This window comes from Mixophyes fleayi, chromosome 12 (assembly GCF_038048845.1).
Source record: "Mixophyes fleayi isolate aMixFle1 chromosome 12, aMixFle1.hap1, whole genome shotgun sequence".
Lineage (NCBI taxonomy): Eukaryota > Metazoa > Chordata > Amphibia > Anura > Limnodynastidae > Mixophyes > Mixophyes fleayi.
The window spans coordinates 8,834,998-8,861,076 of record NC_134413.1 but is presented as its reverse complement, the minus strand read 5'-3'; the positions used below and the strand labels follow the sequence as shown (position 1 = coordinate 8,861,076).

At 40.3% G+C, this 26,079-nt stretch overlaps 2 protein-coding genes across 4 annotated transcripts; one reads left to right on the top strand and one right to left on the bottom strand.

Annotated features, from left to right (window-relative positions):
- The first annotated feature begins 145 nt into the window (after positions 1–145).
- WARS1 (tryptophanyl-tRNA synthetase 1) lies at positions 146–11,387 on the top strand. Of its 3 annotated transcripts, none has more exons than XM_075191900.1 (11): positions 146–231; positions 2,260–2,458; positions 3,361–3,574; positions 4,536–4,644; positions 5,156–5,275; positions 6,328–6,510; positions 7,067–7,167; positions 7,363–7,475; positions 8,333–8,506; positions 10,358–10,498; positions 11,045–11,387. In XM_075191900.1, exons 2-11 carry the CDS (start codon positions 2,345–2,347, stop codon positions 11,201–11,203), a joined length of 1,428 nt encoding a protein of 475 aa, XP_075048001.1. In that variant the 5' UTR covers positions 146–231; positions 2,260–2,344; the 3' UTR covers positions 11,204–11,387. The 3 variants fall into 3 exon arrangements, with proteins under 3 accessions (XP_075048001.1, XP_075048000.1, XP_075048002.1); XM_075191899.1 differs by having other exon boundaries at positions 177–279; XM_075191901.1 differs by having other exon boundaries at positions 210–253.
- Positions 11,388–12,499: 1,112 nt separating this feature from the next.
- SLC25A47 (solute carrier family 25 member 47) lies at positions 12,500–24,633 on the bottom strand. Its single transcript, XM_075191902.1, has 6 exons — positions 24,464–24,633; positions 20,864–20,907; positions 18,878–18,949; positions 18,616–18,798; positions 16,168–16,444; positions 12,500–13,382 (listed from the first exon to the last, which is right to left on the bottom strand). Exons 1-6 carry the CDS (start codon positions 24,492–24,494, stop codon positions 13,102–13,104), a joined length of 888 nt encoding a protein of 295 aa, XP_075048003.1. The 5' UTR covers positions 24,495–24,633; the 3' UTR covers positions 12,500–13,101.
- Positions 24,634–26,079: the final 1,446 nt, after the last annotated feature.

Genomic DNA, 26,079 nt, shown 5'->3' with positions numbered 1-26,079 from the left:
AACTATAGAAATCGGCGACAATCAGTTTAGAGTCCTCTGACAGGATCAGTATTGAATCATAATGTCAGGTTAACAGCAGTGTTTCTAGGGAGCAGCAGTGTATTCGTCCGGTCAGGCTGGGTGGAGGGATGTAGGAGGAACCATAGTGTAATTGTTTCCGGGGGGAGTGTATTGCAGGTTGCACGCTGGGATTGCAGCATCTGGATGTCTGTATAACACGCTGGAGACCAGGTGAATAGAGCAACACCCGGGGGTGAGGGCTGCTGAGGTTTGACAGGGGTGAGAGGTCCTCTCTTATTCCCGATAATAACCTTTATAATAACATGTGAACTGACAGACTCGACATCATCTCCATATGGTCCTATTGGAATCAGGGAGAGACCTGAGGTCTTATTGTCTATAATAATCATTTTAATAATGTAATATATAAAGTGTCAACCTCAGCATAATCTTCCATATGATCCTACTGGAATCAGGGTGAATTCTGAGATCTTATTGTCTATAATAATCATTTTAATAATGTAATATATAAAGTGTCAACCTCAGCATAATCTTCCATATGATCCTACTGGAATCAGGGTGAGACCTGAGGTCTTATTCTCTATAGTAATCATTTTAATTATAATAATGTAATATATAAAGTGCAGGGCTCAGCACACGCTACAATTTTCCAATAGCAATAGGGGTGAGCTATGAGATCTTCATCTACTTAATAACTTCTATAATAGCATCGCATATACTGACAGACTCCACAAAACCTCTCTATTGGAAATATGCTGAGATCTTATTACCAATAATGATCATTTTAATAGTGTAATATAAAGAGCAAGGCATCCCACACATTTTCTATAGGAATAAAGGTGAGATATGAGCTCTCAGTCTCCTTAATAAGCTTTATAATAATGTAATATATGAACTAACGAACTCAGCATAACCCCCATATGGTTCTGTCCAATTTCTGTGTGAGATCAGAGCTCCAATTATGTATAACAATACGTGAACTGGCAAACTTAGAGCCCTTATTCTGTAGATATATCTGCCAAACTGAGCTTAAACTATCATATGGTTAAATAGGAATCATGTGAAATCTGAACGATATAATATATGAAATGACGAGCTCAGTATAATCTTGTGTGTCGCTAAAGGACAAGATATGTGTGTTTTGAGAAAAGCTTCATTGCATCAGGATACACAAAATGTAACTTTTAATTTATGTCTCTTTAAAAAGGTTTTTATACCATTATTTATTAATTGTTTCAGAAAAATATTAAAAAGTATCGAAAAAGATATTATAAAGTGTTTTAAAATGATTCGTATCTGTGGGTGTCTGATACATAAAGGTTATAACACCAGATAGCAATTCACCTTAGTACTTAGATAATGATGACAGAATAGTTACTCTTATCTAAAAAATAGCGTTAAGCTAGGTACACACTGAAGAATTTTCCGACCGACCTGTTATATCTGAAACGATTGTACCTACATCTGAAGGTTTGATCAGTCTGACGATCCATCCATACACACTGACACAATTTACCTTCAGATCTGTGCTCTTCATCTGGTCCTCTAGTCTTCAGAGAATGACAGCACTATATTCATTCATTATTGTCCCACTGATTATAGCTATCCACATGTCCTAACGAATTTTGTTCCCTTCTGTGACTCTAAAACGAAACATTCTGTCTCAGAACGAACAAATGAATTATTCCTTCTACAGCTCTCTCTACATTTATTCACCGGGACATTCATCGCTAGGATCGGCTGAAAAGAGCCCGACTCTGTAAACTCTATGGAGATCGTGAGCATGATGAGTGCATACACACTACATGATTGGTTCGGAAAGTATTAAACAGTACAACCAACCAATTGAAACGGTACTTTGGAACCACTTTCGACCATTGTGTTACTGTACACACTAACCCAACTTCCGACCAATCCGTATGTCGGCTGATTTGCCCGATTATTGGGCAAAAAAATGCTCCAGTGTGTACCCAGCCTAAGGCTTAGATATAGATTACCCCTCACGCCCAAGTCACCAAGCAGGTGAGCGAGGAAATGGAATTGTAATGGCATCTTATAACTACCGCTTGTACACGACATACAGCATTATGAACCCTTGGACGGAAGCTCCATTCATTACTGTGTTACACAAGTTCTACAACTATACACACACGATACAATGAAGGGCCAGCTGTTAGATATTGTTTCTTTCCCACCAGAAATCAACACTCTGGCTGATATGTTATTTATGTCTCTAAGGTCTTCCGCTTTTTGGGACTCTCCTGGAACGCGGATTTAATTCTCAGGATAAAGGCACTTTAACGTCCCTGTCCCTCGCTACGTCATGGCGGACTCTGAAGCCTGTCAGTGTGGGCCCCTCGCTCCCATCGAGCTGTATAATCAAGTGACCAGGCAAGGGGATAAAGTCCGAGTGTTGAAAGTCGAGAAGGCACCCAAGGTATGTACTTCATATGTCTGTAATTCATATGTACCATGCACAAGTGTCATTTTGTTGTATTACGGTCATTAAAGGCCGAGTGCACACAGATGTGAGGATCTCATGCAGACGACTTGTTTTTCTATTTATCTCTTTCTTCATTTCAGTTAGATACAAGCTATTGCCAATGGGGTTCTATGCAAATAATAGGGGACAGATTTAGCAGATATTATTATTATAATTTTTATCCTTTATTTTTTACCTCTTACTCAGCTCTGTAAATTTCGGGGATCAGGACACAAGCACTATGACTGTAAGCAGCAATAGATCCTCTGCTGAACCGATGAAAATATTATTTAAAAGAGCATTTGCAATATAAAAATGACATCATTTGTCTGTGATGACCTGTTATCGATTACCAATAAAGCTGGGTACACACTGCAGGTTTTTCACCCGATTATTGTGACAGTCACACGATAAACGATCGTTATGTCCGATATCTCATTAGTGTGTACGTTCCAACAATCATGTTTTATTGTTCCAAAGCACATTGTATCGTTTGATTTTATAAATGGACTAAAATTCTCTATAAACGATGGAACCATGTCGGTCCGATTCTGCAGTGTGTATGTACTCAGGACCGGCAGTGTCCATAGATCTCCATAGAGTGTACAGAGTCACCATCTTTTCAGCTGATGATTATGACAGATGAAGAGCACAGATCTGATGGTAAATCTTGTAAAACGTGTATAGTGTGTACACAGGGATCGGCTGCTGATCGGGACCTTCAGTCGTTGGTAAAATCGTTAACGATATCGCATCGAGACAAATTTTATATTAATATACCTTCATGGGTTTACATGTTCTTGCATTGTCCTATCACTGCTTGTTACATGACATATTAGTGATTTTCATATTTTCAGGAAGAAATTGATGCTGCGGTGAAGCTGCTTCTGGCTCTGAAAGTGGACTATAAGAATGCTGCAGGGCAGGATTACAAGCCAGGTGCACCCCCAACAGACGTCACCCCCGTCGCCAACAACGGCCTGCCCGCTGCAAGCGATGGGGACGACTTCGTTGACCCGTGGTCGGTGCAGACCGGCAGCGCCAAGGGGGTGGACTACGATAAACTTATAGGTAAGTGACTGCAAATACAGCACAGAGGGAGGAAAGGTGTCCAGGATCCATTATTTACAGAGACTGGGGGGTGGATTTATCAAACCATTTACAATGGAAGAGTGAATGTGTTACCCGCAGCAACCAGTCAGATTCTAGAATGTACTAGATAAATGATAGCTGGAATCTGGTTGCTATGGGTAACGCCTCATTGTCATGAATACCTCACATTCTAGAAAAGATATTCAGGGACGGTTATGGAAACTGGTGCATGGGTAACTGCAAAATAGGCCGTGTAACCCATAGCAACCAATCTAATGTCATTGTTTAAACTACTCCAGACGTGACATGTACAATCGTATTTGTTGCTATAGTTTGCAGGACTTTATTTTTGCACTTATGCTTCAGTTTTCATAAAGATCACACATTATTCCTCGCGTAATGTAACATAGTTAATAATAATTCAGAGACAGGCGCTACCGGCAAATGTCTGGATGATGTTATTTATTTTATTCTAGTTACTAATAAGAGTTGATTTGCACCTACTGCCATATAAAATCATCATTTTTCCATGGGTAATGAGCAGACTGCTAGCGATTAGCATTTGTTAAATAGACCCTAAAGACATTCTTTCAATTAAAAATAAAACTTGTTTTAACCACTTGCAGATCATCCATGTTTTCCTAATGTTTGATGATGATCTAAAACTAAAAACCATAAGAATATTATTCAGTTGTTTAATTTTTGGTGCCTTTTATGTGACCTCTGATTATCTCCTTACTTTTGAGCATTTTATTTGGCAAATTGGACGTATAGCTGAAAATACAAATATCGTGATCTTGGCCGTCCTTGCGTAGCGGGAGCATAACAAGGAAATAATTGGAACACTATCCTGTAGTAACTCCTGCTTGTGATAAAATCTCCTCTAATGTCACTGTAAAAAAGTGGCAATTTTAATTAATCAGTTTCCTATCTTCCGTAGTGCGGTTTGGAAGCAGCAAAATCGATCAGGAACTTATTGATCGAATAGAGCGAGTGACCGGTCACAAGGCGCATCACTTCCTACGAAGGGGGATCTTCTTTTCGCACAGGTATTCGTTTGTCTGCACAGAGAACAATTCTGTTCTGTACCTTTCATATAAAGTAACATTAAGAAAGTGTCAGATTTTCCTGTCACAAGAACTTGTATGATGAGACATGTTTAAATATGTAAGTGAGAGTAGCCATAACCAAAATTGCATGTTTCATATTTTCAGGCGGTATCTTATTCGTTGTTAAGAAATACATAACTGTTCCCCAACAGGAAACACTTTTCTTTTATTGCTATAAACTATTCAAGGCGTGAAGGCAGTATTCAGCTGAACACCATTGTTTCACTCATTGATTTTTATTTTTTTTGTCTAAATTCATCCTCTCCTTTGTCCCCAAATGACTTCTTGTTGTGGGTGGGTGATTAAATATTTGGCGATGGTGTTTTTCAGACAGGGGAAGTAAACTAGCACTGATAGGACAAGTCACATAACGCATGTATTGTATTTGTGTGTGCACAAGCAGATTACATTACTGCTGTCTGAACCAGCTGATGTGGCTTTGTTTCCTTAGGGACATGCACCAGATTCTGGATGCAGTTGAGCACAAGAAGCCTTTCTACCTCTATACAGGAAGAGGACCGTCCTCTGGCTCCCTGCACGTCGGCCATCTCATCCCGTTTATCTTCACCAAGTAAGTGCCCTTTCCTCTGACAATGGAAACCTCTTTATGGCTGTCGTAAATGATTCTTCTTTTGTTTTGTTAAACCTGGGTATGTTGACTGTCTGTCAATTATGCCTTTTAAGGGGAATGACACTCTGTTCAATATAACAGTAAGATTACTTATTATTACATTTTACAGAGGTTTCTGAGATGCATGATTGGAGCGATGATTGTATCACGATGTACATTTGGTTATTAGTCCTTTACCTATTGAGGCTGCTTTGTAGCTGACGGAATACACATCGGAAGTGTCATTGATAGAGAAAATAATGAAATAATTTTGCTTTCTGTAACATAAGATCTAACCAGGATAGGCTGCAGTCTGAGGGCGGGAGACTAGCCCTAATAACTGGCTAGATGATTGATATTTGGGGAATTCTACTACTGATGAAGAGATGGGGTCAACTTCATGGTAATTAAGAGAAGAAGAAGGTATAATATAACAATGTGTGTTTCCTGGATTATCTATCTCTACTAAAGCAACACACCACATAAGCAGCCTGTGCTTTAACAAGCTAAATATCTTTGTTTTTTAATTGGCTGCCTCTCCTCCCTCTTGTGTTTAGTGCCCTCTCACCTCCAAAAGTTTCACCATCCAGTGCAGTCATTATAAGAACTTTTTTTTGAGCTTTAAATTGGGAACCATAAAATGAGCTTAGTATACATATAAGTGCTAGTGAAGTCTTTATTTTACTTTTTTCAAACATTCTTGGCAACATCCAGGATTCCTGTAAGAAATCCCAGCACACTATTCCACATAAGGGAAGGGCGCGCCTGTCTCGCGGCGCGTAAGGGAAGAGCGCATTTGACTGTCAGTTGTTTTGTGTCTAATCTACGAGGATTTGGGGCTAATGTAATGTAAAATTACTGATTACAATCCACTGTGTGTTTGGACAGCGTTAGAGCCAAGAGTACAGTAGTTACAGATACAGACATCTGTTTAATCTGGAATTACTTTAATTATGGGTTTTGTACCTTGGAAGTTCTTATCAGCCCTCAAAGCTTTTCATTCCTGTTTCTAGGTGGCTACAAGAAGTGTTTAACATCCCGCTTGTTGTCCAGATGACCGACGATGAAAAGTATCTCTGGAAAGATTTGACCATAGAGACAGCTTATCAATACACCATAGAAAACGCCAAGGACATTATAGCGTGTGGCTTCGATGTCAATAAAACCTTTATCTTCTCTGACCTGGAATACATGGGGTGAGTGACATGTCTTCTGGTGTTCTGCACAGAGCTGACACTTGGTATAATACATACAGATAGATATTTAGCGCTGTTTCCTGTTTATTTTATCTCTGTGACTAATAAAAAGAAAAGATAAACTAAGACAAAAATAAATCCTATGCCTTCATATGCAGTTGACTGGCATTTACAGATCTGTCAAATCGGTCATTCTGTGTATTTTAACATGCGTCTGTGGCGAAAGCAAAGTTTACATCTCCCTCTAGCCAAATGCAAGCGGTTCTACACAACGCATTCTCACGGAATCACTTTTTCAAACGCATTGACGCAACTGAAGATAAACGTAAAAAAAAAAAAAAAAAACATGTATGGTCACATTGAACAGAATGGGTTTTTTTTTTTCAATGGTTTAAACTGGTCTAGCGCTACTAATGGCATCATGTCAATACCAGTAGGTATGAGGCCAGAGAGAGAGGATTTCGGAGGGAGAAGTTGGGGGTTAGTTTTGTTTTTTACAAGTAACAAAAAAGAACAAACTTTTAATGCAATTGAAACATTATTTGTTCATTTTAAGGATGAGTTCAGGGTTCTACAAGAACGTTGTACAAGTCCAGAAACACGTAACGTTCAACCAAGTGAAAGGAATATTCGGCTTCACCGATAGCGACTGCATTGGTAAGTTGACTTGTCTTTTAAAAACTTGCTTATGCAATTAAAGCCTGGAACCACCGGGGGAGGGTGGGGGAGAAGAGGGGGAGTTATCCCATGTGGGGGGGGGGGGTGTAGAAGTTTGGACTACAGATCTGTGCACACAACTGCCACTTACAAAATACCATTAACGTGTCATGCCCTACATGTTTTCTGTTCTAGGTAAAATCAGTTTTCCCGCCATCCAAGCCGCACCGTCCTTCAGCGGCTCTTTCCCAGAAATATTTAATGGTAGAAAAGACATCCAGTGTCTCATCCCATGTGCTATCGACCAGGTACAAACGAATGATAATTGGAGAGCTTTGACTTTTATTTATTTATTTTTATTTTTACTATTTTGTTGCATACAGATCGTTATTTGTTAACAAAGTTTTGTTAGTTCTATACAAACTTTTCCAGGGTCTACTCAGCCAATGACAGTGTCTCCTGCCTCAGTGATGTCACCGATTTGTAGGGAGTTGATTGGCTGCTTTCTTATGAACATGGCTGTTGTTATGTTTAGAGGATGGGTACACTGAATAATAATGTCAGATATTTTTTTTTTTTTTCTCATTGGTTTTGTGCAGTTTTTGTTTTGAATCTGAGGCTACCAACACATTGGCGTTTCCAGTGTGTTCATCACGTGTTAAAACACAAGTAAAATTGCTTAGAAACTGCTTGCTGCATTGACAACTGCATTCAGTCTGTGGGTTGTTTTATTTGTTTTTGTTTTTTTAAACGTGGCTAACAAAACAATTAGTTGTTTTCGTTGCCTGTGAGCCGAACGCATATGAGAACGATTCATAACCAACTTTCACTGAATTTATAATGTGTTCCCATTGAGGTGAATGTTCATTTTAATTGTTTTGCCATGTGCCAGAGGCACTGAAATAGAATAGAAGCGTTCAGAAAAAGCGTAGTTAAGCGCAACGCATGTTAAAAGCGTAAATGCGTATAGTCTCATTTCGTGCAATGATTTTTATTTTCAGATTTACTTACATATGTTTAGAGAAACGTCTTATAAAAACGATGTGTACGTGGCCCATCCAGTGTATTATTTACACCGTTTGTAGCATAGGACGTCTCCTAACGTTTCTGTTTATAAAGTACTGACAGCGCTGCAGGGTGTAACCACCAGCATTCTCTGTATCAGGATCCATACTTCAGGATGACCAGAGATGTCGCTCCCAGGATCGGTTATCTTAAACCCGCCCTGCTGCATTCCACTTTCTTCCCGGCGCTACAAGGGGCGCAGACCAAAATGAGCGCCAGCGACCCCAACTCCTCCATCTTCCTGACGGACACAGCCAAGCAGATCAAGACCAAGGTACGGGACCGGACAGGTACCCATTCGCCCACCAAACGGGAAAATCAACTTTTTATTTTATTTTTTTAATTAAGAGGGTTTATTTGACTGCATTAGTATATAAGATAAGTCATTCTGCAGAGACAACCTCATTCCAGTGATGAAACAGCCGCTGTCACCTGCACACACTGGAAGCCGCCAATTTGTGGGCAGCGGTTTACTTTGGTCAGCAGTAACGACCCCAGCACTGCGCTGGCTGCCATGGTGAATTTAAAGAAAAGAGTAACCTTCCCTGGATCTTATTCCATGTCTGATGACAAATGCACAGTACCACTTCTCTCTTTCTGTATGCCGGGGTTTGTGACATTCACAAATCCCATTTGTAAGCTCATGCTAGTTAAGCATTTTCTACATGATGCTAGCCTCGCCTTCTGTTAAGCCACACCCACTATTTTGCATGACCAATCAGACTGCTGTCCCCATAATAGACTTTACAAGTCCGTGTGCACATATTTCTGATTCGTATAACCCTGACACTTCTTATGGGGGGGATTTCACCACGGAAATGCATCCCTATTAATTCAACGGAGCCAGTGATGGCTGCATTATCAGGAATATTGATTCAGTAAACAAAAGGACTATTCACACTGTCTGTGGGTGATGGGTACAGTCTAACATGTTGTTTGCTGAGCTGACCAATGTGCTTTAACCCCTTCCCCCATTCCCTCTGCTTTAATGCTTCTTTACCACTATTAGGGTTGATTGTACTCTATACTCTGAATGGGCAAGATTGGTTATGGTAGGTTTCTCATCCTCCCATTCCCGGTTACAGGACTTTTTTCGGGCTGCACCCACTTTATGGAACTCTCTCCCTCGCACAATAAGACTCTCCTCTGGTCTACAAGCTTTCAAGCGTTCTCTGAAAACCTACCTCTTCAGACAAGCTTATAATATTCCTCAACCACCCTCTTAACCTCACTACATTACCCTATTAACATCCGTTACACAATTTCACACAAGACAACTACCCCCTGACCAACATTGTTGTGTAACAGGATCATTTAACTTATGAGTCACTTTTACCTTTGCAGCCTGGCTGGGCCAAAATGCAAAATGTAGACTTAACCTCATGTATTAAACTCCCATTGTCCCATAGGTTGTAAGCTTGTGAGCAGCGGCCTTCTCACCTCTTTGTCTGTTTTACCCAGTTTGTTTATTAGTTTATTATGTTTGTCCCCAATTGTACAGCGCTATGGAATATGTTGGCGCTATATAAATAAATGATGATGATGATGAACCCTTAGGCAACTGGTGTTAAAGCCGTATTAGAAAGCTTTGGACACGAGTAACACTCCATCAGAGAGCGTGTAAACATAGACAATCTGTGATTTATCGGTTCTGGGGCTGCGATGGGATGAAGGAACTATCGGATGATCTGACCTAGGGACAGATTTCTATTGGCTGGTAACTGTAGATCCTCCAGGAAGTCAAATGTGTCCATTATATCAGTATGGAATTTATATAGGAACAAGATCTATTCCCGGAGGCCCAAATGAAATACCCTCTGTGACTTGCCCTATCCGTTGGTTCTTCTTGGTGAGACATCAACTGGAAGTGTTAAAACAGGCGACAAATAAATATGTTATTATGGAATCACCCCTTGCACCCTAGAAATAGGCTTTTATCCAAGTATTAGCTTTATGTCCCAAGTCCTGAGTATTTATAATGGCAATTCGTCCCCTCTGAGAGCAGTTTGATCCGAATTCCTTCTGGTGGCTATTAATGTGTGTCATGCTACATAACACTTAAGGCATTGTTACTTCTTAGTATTATTAGGTATACTGACTTTACTTGGCTTTCCCTGTCTTCCAGGTTAACAAGCATGCGTTCTCTGGGGGGAAAGATACTGTAGAAGAACACCGGAAGTTTGGCGGCAACTGCGAGGTTGACGTCTGCTATATGTACCTGACGTTCTTCCTTGAAGACGACGAGAAGCTCGAGAAAATTAAACAGGTATGAGAAAACGATGTTCAGCTATAACTACAAATCTGCTTGCCGTTCATCACATTTACATATATGTATATAACGATTCAGGAATTCATTAGGCTTATAGCTGTCCGACTTATAGATGTCTACCCATATCTATTTTTTAATTGTTATTTTAATCCCCCTCCTCACCAGTACATCAGTAATCCGACTGAAAGTACCCAAGCCATTGGAAAATTATTCACACCTTGTACCAAATGCTTTGGAAGAAAGGGATTTGCCATTAAAAAATGTCCACACCGTAATACATCTTTTTAGCTGGGATAGTAAACTAAAATATCTGTCACTCGTCTAGCTAACTCGATATAAAATGTATCCTATATACTTCAACATTTTCATGGTTTGGAATTGGATTGAGTTCATTTAAGACATTGAACGTCGATTAACAATTTAGATGTCAGTAGAGCTTCTCTTTCCCATCATTTCTGCTCCTGAAACGGCAGATTTTCTGTGAATAATCCAAGGCCGCGTTATGTGATCACATCGGTAACTTGTGTACGTTTTGTGTTGCAGGATTACACAAGTGGAGCCTTACTGACGGGGGAACTGAAGAAAATCTTAATAGAAACCTTACAGCCCATGATTGCCGCCCACCAGGAGCGAAGGAAGCAAATCTCGGAAGAGGTGGTGAAGCAGTTTATGACTCCAAGGAAGTTGGCGTTCAACTTTTAACATCTTTTAAGGAAGTTTATCGTGTTGGCATCCGTGTACTGTAATTTATCAATAAACGCATTCATTCTTAGTCTGCGTTGTCCAGGGTCAAACTAACATACCAAGTAACGTGGATCCGTGATCCACTTGCCAGCTTCAGGGTCAGGTATTTAAATTATTCCAATAAATGTATTCTAATAATATGCATCATGTATTGTATGATTTCCTTATTCTGAACTGATTTCAGTTCCATATACTAACTAATTGATTAAGGGTTAAAGGGAAAATATTTAGATAATTATCAGTATGGTTCAAAAAAAAAAAAAAAGCAATGTAAATTACACAGCTCATGTGTTTCATTTACAATTAAAATGATTTGATTAATATTATTGGCCCATCTTCAGCTTATTGTAGTATCTTTAATTTGTTTCTGAAACAAGCTTCGGAATCTTAACTTTATGCTTTGAATCCTTGGTGACCAACAAGCAGCCTTACTGTATAGTACCTGTGATCCTGGTGCATATTGTCATGACGGAGGCCGTTGGGATATGTTCCTTATCTCACCTCTACCAGCCATAGTGTAAACCTAGTGAACAGAAGCAGCAGGTAATGGACTGTGAGTGGGCAAAGCTAAACTGTCTTTCTCCTTTGGCTTTGCCCATAAGTTTAAGTGTGTGCGGTAATAAAGCTGTAATTTAAAAAAAAAAAAAAAAGTGGGTTTGAAGGAGGGGCCTGGTGCCCACCACTGCACGAATTAATATAAGTGGGAGTTCTATAATAAGAGAATAAATTAATGCTTTTGCAGACTGCAGTGAAATAGTGCCCCCTAGTGGTCATATTATGATAAATTACTGTAGAGATCAAAAATCATCATCATCATTCATTTATATAGCGCCACTGATTCCACAGCGATGTACAGAGAACTCATTCACATCAGTCCCTGCCCCATTGGAGCTTACAGTCTAAATTCCCTAACGTACACACAGAGAGAGAGGGAGACTGGGGTCAATTTGATAGCAGCCAATTAACCTACCAGTATGTTTTTGGAGTGTGGGAGGAAACCAGAGCACCCGGAGGAAACCCACGCAAACACAGGGAGAACATACAAACTCCACACGGATAAGGCCATGGTCAGGAATTGAACTCATGACCTCAGCACTGTGAAGCAGAAGTGCTAACCACTGAGCCACCGTGCTGATCAATAATATTTTTTTCTACCAGCTGCAAGGCTGCTGTGACCGAAGGTTAAACAACAATCCCACAGGTAATAAATAATCACTCATGTGCATCTACCTTAGAATCTCAGCGCAGAGGAACTTGTATCTACTAGACATTTTATTATCTATAATAGTAAAGCCGAAATCTGTCAGCTAGATTCCTCTCCTATCTTCAAATCTGAATCCCAATAATAGCCAATGGGAGACTTCACAGGGCAGGAAAGATATATTGTATATCGTTCGCCACAGCATATAATGGACATAGATGTGCTCGCACGCACCACAGTATATACACAGATTTACATACTTTTACTAACACATATATATTGTTACAATGAGCAGATCACTCTTCCTGGTAAAAATTAACCTTGTTTATGAATTATGTACATTTTTTTAAATATATCTTGAAACCAGGGAATCATGAGTATATAAAGGATTACTTTAGTCTTTTAAAAAAAAAATACATTTGAATATTCCTCTGGCCACATCTAGAACAGCAATGATTCCTGGACCGCGAACGGCGCAGTTTGACAGATATTGACACTGGGATTTCCCTGGTACGGTGTATGCAGCGGTCTTCGGAGAAATTTCTAAGTGGGTGGCCATGTGCTTGATTTCACAGCCAACTGGAAGAGACATTCCAAAATATATATTTATAACTGACTATTACCCTGAGAAGTGTCTTTGCGTAAGATAAAATCTTCATATGGAAAAAGGTTTGATTTGTTTCAGTATGGTTTCGTAGGTGAGGAAGACCACCATGTTGACGGGGAAGGCTCTCAGGCAGTTCAGTGAGAGTCCTTTAAAGAGCACGGTGCCCCCTTCCTGTCTGACACTGTCGGTGATGCAGTGAATCACTCCTCTGTACTTCTGTTGTGTGACCCCGTCCACCTGCAGCCGTGACTTAATGACGTCCATCGGCGTGGCAATGCTCCATGCCACCACCCCGGCAAGACCACCGGCCAGCAGGATGCCCATTAATTCTGTAAAACAAAAAAGGACAGGATGTGGTTACTAAAGATCACTTACACAGTGGCGGCAGCTATTTCGCGGGCTGAACCAATGTTTACCTGAAGACAGCCTATCAATTCGATAATAGCTGGTGACATCACAGAGGATGCAGCCTATCAATTCCCTAGTAGCTAGTGACATCACAGGAGGATACAGCCTATCAATTTCATAGTAGCTAGTGACATCACTGGAGGATACAGCCTATCAATTCCCTAGTAGCTAGTGACATCACTGGAGGAAACAGCCTATCAATTCCATAGTAGCTAGTGACATCACTGGAGGATACAGCCTATCAATTTCATAGTAGCTAGTGACATCACTGGAGGATACAGCCTATCAATTCCATAGTAGCTAGTGACATCACAGAGGATACAGCCTATCAATTCCCTAGTAGCTAGTGACATCACAGAAGGATACAGCCTATCAATTCCATAGTAACTAGTGACATCACTGGAGGATGTAGCCTATCAATTCCCTAGTAGTTAGTGACATCAATGGAGGATGTAGCCTATCAATTCCATTGTAGCTAGTGACATCACTGGAAGATGCAGCCTTTCAATTCACTAGTAGCTAGTGACATCACTGGAGGAGACAGCCTATCAATTCACTAGTAGCTAGTGACATCACTGGAGGAGACAGCCTATCAATTCACTAGTAGCTAGTGACATCACAGAAGGATACAGCCTATCAATTCACTAGAAACCAGTACACACAAAATACAACCTATCAAGCGGGCACTTGCTATATTTATTCAGAAGTGTAAAAAACCTGTAGCCAATCACAGAATTAGAACTAGACTAGACAAACCTGCAGCCAATCAGAACAGTCACAACATCAAAGTTCTCTGAGCCAGCTGCAATATATAAGTTTACATAGCAGGACTCTAGAGACATAAAGGTTCATACACCCAACTCGTGTTACACCAGGAAGCTCAGGTTTCCAGGTTAACATTTCATTTGTCCAGATACAGCAAGTGAAAGTCCCAGCTGGTACATTCCGGGAATATGAAGGACAATCTAGAACAGGCTGTAGTTTTCCATTCATCACTATTCAGCAATTCATGAGGATACATTTACACTGCCAATGTCCCCTACATTCCTGCTATCTACATCTAAGCAGCGTTAACCCGTGCATGATACCTACAGCAAAAACAAGACGTTCCTTGTGTAAGAATAGAATATAAAGTACATAACAAGCTGTGTATCTGCACACACCACCTCCCATGTTGTCAGAAGGACTGTCCTGATCTTATAGCTATTAGATTGTAAGCTATTAAATCAGAGAAGCTAATCTCACATTCCAGTAACGTCACGTCACACAACTGAAACAGTTAAGATCAAAGCCTAAAAGTTAAAAACATGACAAGCTCTATTTCCTCCTTGGCAAACACTTTAAAAACATTGTTTCAGATCTTGTCAGGTATTTGGGGTGTTGACAGACTGGGGACATAGACTAAGACTGTCCCGATTTCCAGATGAGGACAATTGGCTGTTATGTATATTCATCTCACATCGAGGTGTGTTTCACTTTATTTCCCTGATTGTTGATTAAGGGTAGAACCTGTTTCTTAAGTACATAAAGACAGAGTAACAAAGCTAGATCAGTTATGACAAATACAAAGTTATCTCTTTGCCAGTGTTTCCCAAATCCAGTCCTCAGGGCCTTCTAACAACAGGTCACACGTGAAATAATTATTCCAGCTGTGGATCTGTTACAATGTATCAGTCAGTAATGATTACACCTGTGCTTCAACAAGGAGATATGGAAAACCTGCACTTGTAGGGGGTCCCTGAGGACTGGGTTTGGGAAACCCATCTTATACCCTACACTCAACCTAAACCTAGCGTCCTATCTCACCGAGCTCAGTTCTGCTGTCTGTCCCAATCAATGTGACCCACATTTAACACAAGTCTCACATCAGAAACCCCTCACACAATGGGTGGAATTTGATATTAACACCCAGCTCGGTAAGACAGAACCAACACAGGTAAGCTGAGAGGGGGGAATATGAGATAAATGTCAAATTTATAAATAATTTAGCTGTTCAATTAATGATTTTAACTGTACAACTGATCCCATTTTACTTTCAAAATGAGCCATGCAGTAAATATATTTTTCTTATAAAAGACCTGACAATTAAGTTATAATTATTATTATTATCATAGATCTGTAAGGAGCCACAAGGCTCTGCAGCGCCCTACAGTAGGGAAAACAGGACATACATAAAACAGGGACATACAAGGTAGACAAAAAAACCACAGACATGACAACAGAGTATGGAGGACCCTGCTCGTCAGAGAGCTTACATTCTAAGTGGAAGCTGAAACAAGAGGAGCGAGTGTGGCTCAGAGAGGAGATTGGGACAGTGGTGATTATTAGATTATTTCTACTAAAATAATGGCATCAATCTGTCCCTAAAGATGGGTGGGTAGTAATTCTTGACATATCCCATCCCCATTGCTAATGTTCTCATGATTCTCCCAGTTACTACAGCAGTGTCAATCATTATGGTACTGCTGAATGAAAGACAGAGTATCAGGAATCAGGTGATGGGGGAGGGGGGGGGGCTTAATGACCTTAATATGAACCATGGTCTTGTCTAGTCATCACTGAGGGGGGGAGATCTCCTGACAGGGTATGCTGGGACTTACAGTTCCACAACAGAGGGAGCCCAAGGCTGCCCACCTGCAACTCATACAGTAGTTATTTAGAAGTAACTTATTTGGAATTGCTGTCTGTCAGCCCACAGTCACGTACCTGAATTACGGGTGCTTTGCTCAACCGGCACGAACCATTCCCGAAACACGGCATAGGACAGGAAGTAGGTGGCAAACGAGTGGCAATCTCTGAACATGAGAGCGAAACACCCTCTATACAGGCCCAGGAACCCTTCCTCCTTGGCTATTGTCAGTAGACAATGGACAGGGCCGGTGTACTTTGGTCGAGCCAAGAGAGAGCAAGCGCTGGATTGGTGGGGAGATACCTGCGTCTGTAGCCGAACTTTCGCCATGTCAGCAGGAGATGACACTAAGACCTAGAAACAAAAGTCATACATCACACCTGGGACTTTCTCACCCATCATATTTAGCAGCAAATTAAGAGGGTGTTGGTGGAATTTAAAAGTTCAATTCAACGTGATGATCAGCCGCTCGCTTTTCCGGGTACTATGGTATCCAACATTGCGGATTTTCCAGCGCAGCCTCTATGGAGCATGAGGCAAAATCCGCAAGGTTGCATCGCTGCGAGGACACTCGGCGGAACATTGAGCTGAATTGAATCGCTCCAATATGTAGGTTATACAGATATTTTAGGAATGCGCCATCAAACGCTGACAATCACTGTCAGTAAAGAGAAAATGTTCAATTTATCATCAATAACATTTAGCTTTTTCTATAAATCTTCAGCAAAATAAGTGGGTGTCATCCATTTTTGGAGAGAGAACCTCAATTGAGTCAGAGTTAATATATTGAGGTTCCCTTGACGCTGGGATGCAGGCTTACATTTTTTGATCAAAATATGAACTAATACCTCATGTTTTCATTTTGCTAGACACACACAGATATGCAGTTTATAGGATAAGCGCTGACAACTGTCTTTTTGTTTTGTATACATATATTGGCATTTATATTGCCACACAGCTGGTACCACATACAATATGGGATATACCGAGCGCAGGCTTATTGCCAAGCAGCTGGTACCATATATAATGTGGGATATACTGAGCGCAGGCTTATTTTTCTCAGAGTTAATATATTGATGGTTTTCGTGGAGTGATATAAAATATCCTAAAAGACTTAATTGCAACAGTGCCCCGATTGTAACATTTTAATTAATTACAATTTGATGTAGAGTTGGTCGCAAACTGAGCACACATTATTCAAGTCCCAGCATATACCAAAGTGTTTCTGAAATCCAGTCCTCCAGTGCAGGTTTTCCATATCTCCTTGCTGGAGCACAGGTGTAATCATTACTGACTGATACATTGTAACAGATCCACAGGTGGTATAATTATATCACTGGTCACCTGGAAAACCTGCACTGTTAGAGGCCCTGAGGACTGGGTTTGAGAAATCATTTAAAATGACACATTAAGTAACATTTGAGGAATGTGGCTGGAAAAACAGCAATATCAAGATTTTAAAATGTTGATTCCGCAATAAACCTTAGTGTTCCTATGTTACTTCAATTTCTAAAACAGGAACGACCTCTCCAACAATTACTCCCAGCAGGGACACATGTTCATGTAACCTACAAATATTAAAAAAAAAACCTGACCCACTCAGGTAGCTGTGATATCAGTTTTAATGCTGCAAAAATATAGATTATATAATTCTCTAGCGTACATGATGTCAGCACATATTGACAATTTTCAAACTAGATAGATATAGAGATCAATACTATTTATTTTACCTGACAGCAGAGGCCAGGGAAGATATAATGTATAACGTGCACCACCGCAAATAATGGTGATAGAACAACACTATAACCACAGATATACATACATTCACAGACACACGTAATAAAACAAACAATCTATTTCTACACCTACACAAAATACAGATATCTGCAACAATCTTGTACACATCACATCACTCTTTCCACAACAGTTTATACTTATCTATAGATAATTTTTTTTACTATCTTGGAAACATGAACAAAGGAATACTTTAGCCTTTAAAAATATAAATTTAAATATTCCTCTGTCCAGAGCGTAGAACCGGAAGGATTTCGCCACCAAGAACAACCGCCACTTGACAGATAATCCCACCCGCATTTCCCCAGCGGTCTTTGGAGAAATTTCAAAGTGGGCGGGGCATGCATTCCATATCTCAGCCAATTGGACGAGACATTCCAAAATATATATTTGTAACTGACTATTACCCTGAGAAACGTCTTTGATTTACATAAAATCTTCTAAATCTTCATGTGGAAAAAGGTTTGATTGTTGCAATATGGTTTCATAGGTGAGAAACACCAACATGTTTATGGGGAAGTTCAGTGAGAGTCTTTTAAAGGGGACCGTGCCCCCTTCCTGTCTACTCTGTACTTCTGTTGTGTGACCTGGAAAACCTGCACTGTTAGGACCGGATTTGGGAAACAATGGCATATATGTATTTGCAGGTTCAATCCCGAAAGACGTGTTTTGCTGTCACAAGTTATACAAATGAATTGCAAAATAACGAATTATAATTAGACGATAAATACCTGTACTCCTCCAGCTACGTAGCCAGACACGAAAATATCCAACTTTGATGGTTTGACATTCGGCGTCCCATATTTCAGTTTGCACAGATTGTAAAGGCAATTCCTCTGCACCCCGAACACGACGGATGAGCTGACGGCCACAGTAGAAATAGGTATTGTCATTCCTTTGAAAAATCCAGATACCTTTGTAAGACAAAGAACCATTAAATGGTACGCAAGATGCAATGATTTACAGTGCCTATAAAAAGATGGCAGTTCTTACTTTCTCATTATTGTAAGTAGAGCGGATACAATGCCAGATTCCATTGTAGCTTCTCTGAGTCTGGATTCGTACCTAGAGTGGAATATTGAGATTATCAGTGGTTTCGGTATGTACATGTATAGACAGTAAAGATAATTTAGGAAGGGCTTAAATATAAAGTTGCAGAGAGCTTTTTAAATGTACCTATGGGAAAATCCTAGAAAATCAATCGGCACCTCATTTTGTGGGATTCAGAGCATGCACCTGATGTAATTTTTCTTAGCTCCTACAAATCATTATTTCCTTTTCAAAATCTCTCTATGTCTGTATCTGGCAGACAATATTGCCAACAGGTTAGTCTGTAACCCCGACACAGGCTCACAGCTCTCAGCATGTCATGTGATGGCAGAGGGAGGAGAAGGAGGATGTCAGAGTCTAGACTGAGCTCAGATAGGAGTATCAAAGCCTCTCTGCCGACTACAACATGAGCCATGTGACTGTGGTTGCCATGGTAGTCCAGAATCATAAATCATTCATTAAGGGGAAATGATAAATACCAAAAAAAATTCTCCTAGTCTGCCACAGTGACTGTGCCTTTCAATAGTTTTTGGTGGAATTAGCCTGTAACATTCTTCTTATAGAATTTGAAATCCATGAGAGTGGTTTATGTGGGACCAAAAATAAAGAAAATCTAACTGAAATAAAAATTACACCGTTTGTATAGAATAGGTTATTATTCTTATTCCCACAAAGTGATACCTTTTTTACTCCAAGTATTTTTTACTCCAAGTTATTTTTATAGAATAACCCCCAACGTCTATTGAGATTAGAGTTTTAGATCTGATCTGTTGGTCACAAGTAGACTGCACTGAGCCACCCAATCAGGGCTAGAATTGAGTCGGACAAAGGGCAGGGATTTCTGGTCATGTGCAATTCATCTCTGCCCTAGTCTGACGTGAGGACGTAGCCTTCCCTTTGTTAGTAGTAAAACTTTCAGCATACTAATGTCTGGTGGCATCTGGGTATAGTTCTGATTCTGAAATGCAGGGACATGGGGGTGTCTAAAAGTGGGATTTTAAAACCTTTTACAGAATTTACTTATTGCCTAATAAATTAATATATATATATATATATATATATATATATATATACATACAGGCATAGTTGGGAAGCACGGTGGCTCAGTGGTTAGCACTTCTGCCTCACAGCACTTGGGTCATGAGTTCAATTTCTGACCATGGTCTTATCTGTGAGGAGTTTGTATGTTCTCCCCGTGTTTGCGTGGGTTTCCTCCGGGTGCTCCGGTTTCCTCCCACACTCCAAAAACATACTAGTAGGTTAATTGGCTGCTAACAAATTGACCCTAGTCTCTCTTTATGTGTGTGTGTATATTAGGGAATTCAGACTGTAAGCTCCAATGGGGCAGGGACTGATGTGAGTGAGTTCTCTGTACAGCGCTGCGGAATTAGTGGCGCTACATAAATAAATGGTGATGATGATGATGAGGATGGTCCACCATTGGCATAATCTCCCTGCCCCAGCCCCCCTCCCATTCCAATTTCAGCCGGCAACCTCAACAAAAGGATGCAGATGCAAAGGTAACACTCCCCCCTCCCTCCTCCCCCACCCACCCACACACACACACACACACACACACACACACACACACACACACTTCTTGTGCTCAGGGCAAATACCTAATACTTAAGCAGGCCTCATCTTGTTGCAATTACCTTAAAACATGTCAGCTATTTTGTATGCAGAAATAGAGACATACACCGGTACATGTAAGTGGGTGTCATACCTATATAAACATATCACTGCCATAACATTTATATATACACGGCACACGGACAATGCACATAAACCATTTCCCGTATTCCGCAGAGGTTGTGTAAACTTCTGTTGGAGATTTAGTGAAACAGGCGATTTGACCAGGGGTATCTTCACGTTTGTAGCTGTACACAAAGGGATCATTCAATGCAGATAAATCAGAAGATTATATACCTTTACTGTATCCAGAGGGTATCCTACCATAACGCCACAGGCCCCTACAAGGAAGACATGAATGTATTTTAAAAATTGCATGAAAATATAGCAATAAGTTCTTTGCAATAACTTCCTACCACCGCCTGCGCCGGACGGCTCTAGTGCGCTGGTATCTGGGTCGGGTTAGGATGTATCGGCAACCAGCGCTCTGTGTCTCACTTATGCAGCCTATCAGAGAAGCCCTCGGGGTTATGAAGGCCTACACTACTTAATGATATCCTAAAAGACTAACGCAGAGACTGGATAATGTTAAACAGCAGAAAAATTGCCTGTTTGTTAGTCAAGCTGATAAATACAGAAAACTAGGAATAGAATGGGGAAGAGGTCACCTTGAATCTAGAGGACCTGGAAAACCGTGCAGGCAACCAAAACCTTGGTGGGCAATTGCCCGCATATGGGGAGTTTCTAGTTGCCCAGGGACCCCCCCACCTCCCCCATCACATGATCTGCCGGCTTCTTGAAACCTCTCAGGAAGTGCCTATGTTAAATAAACTATAACACATTGTCTACAGTCACAGGATAACTTTCCTGAGTATCTGACTATGCCTTCATCAACTTTGGCCTCAACAAAATGGCCGATGTCACGATCTTATTTTTAGTTATGTTTCGATCTTTGCATGTAAGGAAAATACTGGCTGATATTTCATGTAGCACACAAATACTTGATAGCTTTATTTTTAAACTGAAATTTAAATCTGATCTAGGACATGCCCTACCCCAACTATAAATCTGACCCCGCATTTTAAATTGACGACCCCCTCCAATGCAACATGGTTTTGCCCAGGTGCAAAGTTACTCCTTGTTTTGCTTTGCTCTCCTTAATGACTCAGTCCCCATGGTGTGACTCCTCAGTAGCTGATTCTGTACAAATACTACAAACCAGATAATTGGGGACTAATATTAACTACCAGTGGTTATTAGCTAGCATCTTACACTTTGTGAATAAGCAACACTTTGTGACTCAACCGAACTTGTTATTTACAGTAAAACAACATGACTACAAAGTGTCTGCTGCAGGTTTTTTCCAGCAAGTTTTTTTGATTTGCTTCCGAAAATCAAGCATTTGGAAACCTCCCCCTCTAGAAATTCTGTGCTTGCCCCTGATGAGGTCCCCGAAAATTTTCACTGACTGTATGGCACCTAGTGACCTAAATGAGGCATGAGTGCCTCATGCCTCAGTAATTTCAATCGTCCCCAGAGAACTAATGGCTGCTCAGAAATATTGTTTTCTTCTACAAAATAGCTGCCTTTATTCTGTTGTAGTGGACAGGTCCAATATGAGTATCTGAACGGTAAGATTACAAATAAAGTTTAAAGAAAGTATCACACAATAGTTTTAGAAGAAGAAGTTCTCAGAAGCCCAACGTAACCAACACAGGAAGTCATTTATTTTTTTTGGGAGGGGGGGTACAAAGATAATCAGTGTTCTATATCTATGTTATGACCTTGGGTGTATGCCGGGTCTCTTACTATGAATGGATTATATGTCACCGTGATGTCAGGAAGGAACAGAAAGCTTAATAAAATCAGCTTTGCTGTCCTGGATATCTGCCACCACTGGTGTAATGCACTTAAGCTTGATGTTGACATGCAGAAAGATGTACGACTGGGAATAGTAAGGTCGCGTACCAGTTGCCCTCTCTGGACTAGAATATCAAACTTTCTAGTTACAGTTAATATTTAAGTTATTTGATTGTTTTCGTCATCGATAAATCTTTTTAGTTTAATTGTCTGTATGTCCTTTGCAGGGCTCTTTGTCCCATGCAGTGATTGTAGAAACTCATCTCCACTAGCATAATTATAGACGCAGCGGGGTCACGCTCTTCTTCCTCCTCATTCATCGTGTTTAGTAATTGCAGGAGGAAGAGTAAGGTGACATCATCTGAGCTTCCTCCTGCACACGTTGTAATCGCAGAGCGGTGACTGGCAGTATAAAGGAGGGAGAGGATGCTTCTTCTTTCTGATATCTCTTACTGCCACCACCAGAAATGGAAGCTGCTGTCACCCTACGCTTCATCCTGCTATAAATGATCCAGGTCACAGCAGCCGTATGATTAGGAGGGGAAGAGTTTTTACGTGCGGGTGGACTTTGGGTTTACAGAGGTGATGCTGCAAATGCCACTCCTGTGTATGTGTAATGCAAGCCCCTACCATGTGATATCACAAACAGGCTCTCTAAATTCTTTCTTGTAGAACATGGGTGGAGGTCAGATGAAGCTAATGTGTCCACTTGAGTGACATCATATATGGGCCGCGCGGTGGCTCAGTGGTTATAGCACTTCTGCCTCACAGCATTGGGGTCATGAGTTCAATTCCGACCATGGCCTTATCTGTGTGGAGTTGGTATGTTCTCCCTGTGTTTGCGTGGGTTTCCTCCCACACTCCAAAAACCTACTAGTAGGTTAATTGACTGCTATTAAATTGACCAGAGTCTCTCTCTCTCTGTCTGTGTGTGTTATGGAATTTAGACTGTAAGCTCCAATGGGGCAGGGACTGATGTGAGCGAGTTCCCTGTACAGCACTGCAGAATTAGTGGCGCTATATGATGATGATGATCAAATCCAGAATATCTCAGCCCTGTTCCTGTGAACAGCTCTGTTTCAGGAGATGACCTCTGATCTGGCCTCAGTCCCCTATATAAAAACAGGGACCTCACAATTATTGTTAAAAAAAAAATCATCAGTTATGATTATGATATCAGTAATATCATAATAATACTTTTTCATTTACTTTTAGTTTTTATTCCACTGCATATAAAAATAACTGTTAGATTAAGAAGACTGATATTTTTTGTTTGTCCTTGTGTCTTGTTTCATACTACAAGTACATAGGCTATAATCATCATCACCAGAAATATGACACTGTCCAATGCAAACGTTCATAACATTTTCGTCCTAGAACCCAGACTAAAGGTTATATTTACTAATACTTTCTAAAAAGCAAAACTGGAGGTGTTGCCAACAGCAGCCAATCAGATTCTATACTTTTCTATACTGTACTAGATAAATAACTAGCTAAATAGCTACAATCCGATTGGTTGTTACTGACAACGCCTCCACTTTTCCTTTTAAGAAATTTTAGTAAATCTACTCCCTAAGTATGGAAAATCAAGTTAGATTGTTAGTTCTACAATTCTGCATTTCCTTTCAATGTGCTGTTGTCTACAAGTTAAAAAATATTTAAAAATATGATGAATAGTTTTGGGGGGGGTTAGATTACGGGAACTCACACTAAATAGCTCAGTGACTCTTTTCTGGAGCTACTGATGAAGATGAACTTGAAAACACAGATCAGTCTATAGTGCAAGTAAGTCAAAAGCCAGTAAATACTAATTGAGCAGAAAGACCTTCGACACAGGAGTTAATCCAACAATCTTTACACATATCCTATATATAATTTGCACCACACATATTATATAATATAGCCGGTCATTATATACAATATATATGTATATATATATATATATATATATATATATATATATATATATATATATATATATATATATATATATATATATACTTACACACACATGAACATATATGTCTGCAAGCCTACCTCCAAGAGCTCCAGCAATGAAGTCAGCCATCTGCCAGTGTATTTCAGTCTGTCACACGTCTCTGACTGTGTCCTGTGCTGCTCAGCTGGTGATTGTTATAATAGCCTTTAGCCCCAGCCAATCAGCTGATATCTCACTCTGCATTTACATCCACAAATCCACCTGGAATGGAGTCAAGATAAAGCAGAGAGGAGGTTAAAAACTGACCAGCGAGAAGAGTAAATAAATATCATTTGGATTGCCTGCATTGATGTCACACGTCAGGCGACACACAGACTTAGTGTTATAAAGGTAAACCTGGCTGAAGGGCACTGACGCTGATGTTTGCTGCAGACAGAATAATCCATCCAGAACATCTGGCGTGTTGTACAGCAAGACAAATGTGCTATATATGTGTAAACTGATATACATTCTTCCCATTAGTAATGTGGCTCAGTGGTTAAGTGCATGGATTGCAACACAATGACACAGGAAGACCTCCATTCAGTGTCAGTTGGTTCTGACCTTCATATCGTCTCTCAGAGTCTCAGTCGACAAACTTAAATTGTAAACTCAGCCAGGGGAACAGTGTTTTTTAGTGTTTTTAAAAATTTTATGTACGACAATATAGTTACATTGGATAGCAAGGTTTCATTAAATTCCTGTTATGAATTCTAATTTGTATTTAAGGCAAAAATAAACATTTGGCAATTTAGCCACTTACGGGGGTAAATAATTCCTTTCTGAAGCCAAAAATGGCGATCGGATGAATTTCCTGGATCCCTCACCCCCATAATGTCCTCTATTAAATATACAGTAGCTACAGGTAGCAACCCTCGTTACAATAAAAAGGGAAAAAAAACATCACAAAATTCAATTTTGTTCTTTTAGTGAATTTACCATCATGGGATTAGCAATCATACAGCTTAACTACTCTTACAGTAAAGAACCCTTTCTGAGCAGCTGGAGAAACCAAAAATTCCAGGTACTTTCTCTATATTCCCTTTATAATTGAACCCTCCTGTTAACAAGTTTGCCCAGCTCTGATCCTTCTCGAGTTCTATGGCCTTCTTACATCGAGATGTCCAAAGGTGTACCCCATGTTCAAGATGTGGTCTAGCTACAGTTATTTTATACGCCTTTGCAGCCACTGCCTGGTACTGTGCTACTTAGTCCTGTTCCATCTCAGTTACCCCCAGTTATATTCCATTTAATGTATAAGAACCATAGTTATTACCAGAGCGTTGGTATATAACCTTATATTTACCTACATTAAATTTCATCTGTGGGCAGCACAGTGGCTCAGTGGTTAGCACTTCTGCCTCACAGCACTGGGGTCATGAGTTTGATTTCAGACCATGGCTTTATCTGTGTGGAGTTTGCATGTTCTCCCCGTGTTTGCGTGGGTTTCCTCCGGGTGCTCCGGTTCCCTCCCACACTCCAAAAACATACTGGTAGGTTAATTAGCTGCTATCAAAATTGACCTTAGTCTCTCTCGCTCTCTCTCTCTCTCTATGTTGTGTAATTTAGACTGTAAGCTCCAATGGGGCAATGACTGATGTGAGCGAGTTCTCTGTACAGCGCTGCGGAATTAGTGGCGCTATATAAATAACTGATGATGATGATCTGCCGGGTG

What these genes read in the sequence shown, in the direction of transcription:
- WARS1 (XM_075191900.1), top strand. Translation starts at nt 2,345, where the DNA reads ATGGCGGACTCTGAAGCCTGTCAGTGTGGGCCCCTCGCTCCCATCGAG. An exon ending in GGGATCTTCTTTTCGCACAG is followed by an intron (nt 4,645 to 5,155) that starts GTATTCGTTTGT and finishes TTGTTTCCTTAG; the next exon opens with GGACATGCACCAGATTCTGG. An exon ending in ATCCCGTTTATCTTCACCAA is followed by an intron (nt 5,276 to 6,327) that starts GTAAGTGCCCTT and finishes TCCTGTTTCTAG; the next exon opens with GTGGCTACAAGAAGTGTTTA.
- SLC25A47 (XM_075191902.1), bottom strand. Translation starts at nt 24,494, where the DNA reads ATGGCTGACTTCATTGCTGGAGCTCTTGGAG. An exon ending in CTACTTACAATAATGAGAAA is followed by an intron (nt 18,799 to 18,877) that starts GTAAGAACTGCC and finishes TGTCTTACAAAG; the next exon opens with GTATCTGGATTTTTCAAAGG. An exon ending in ACGTAGCTGGAGGAGTACAG is followed by an intron (nt 16,445 to 18,615) that starts GTATTTATCGTC and finishes TTTTGTTTCTAG; the next exon opens with GTCTTAGTGTCATCTCCTGC.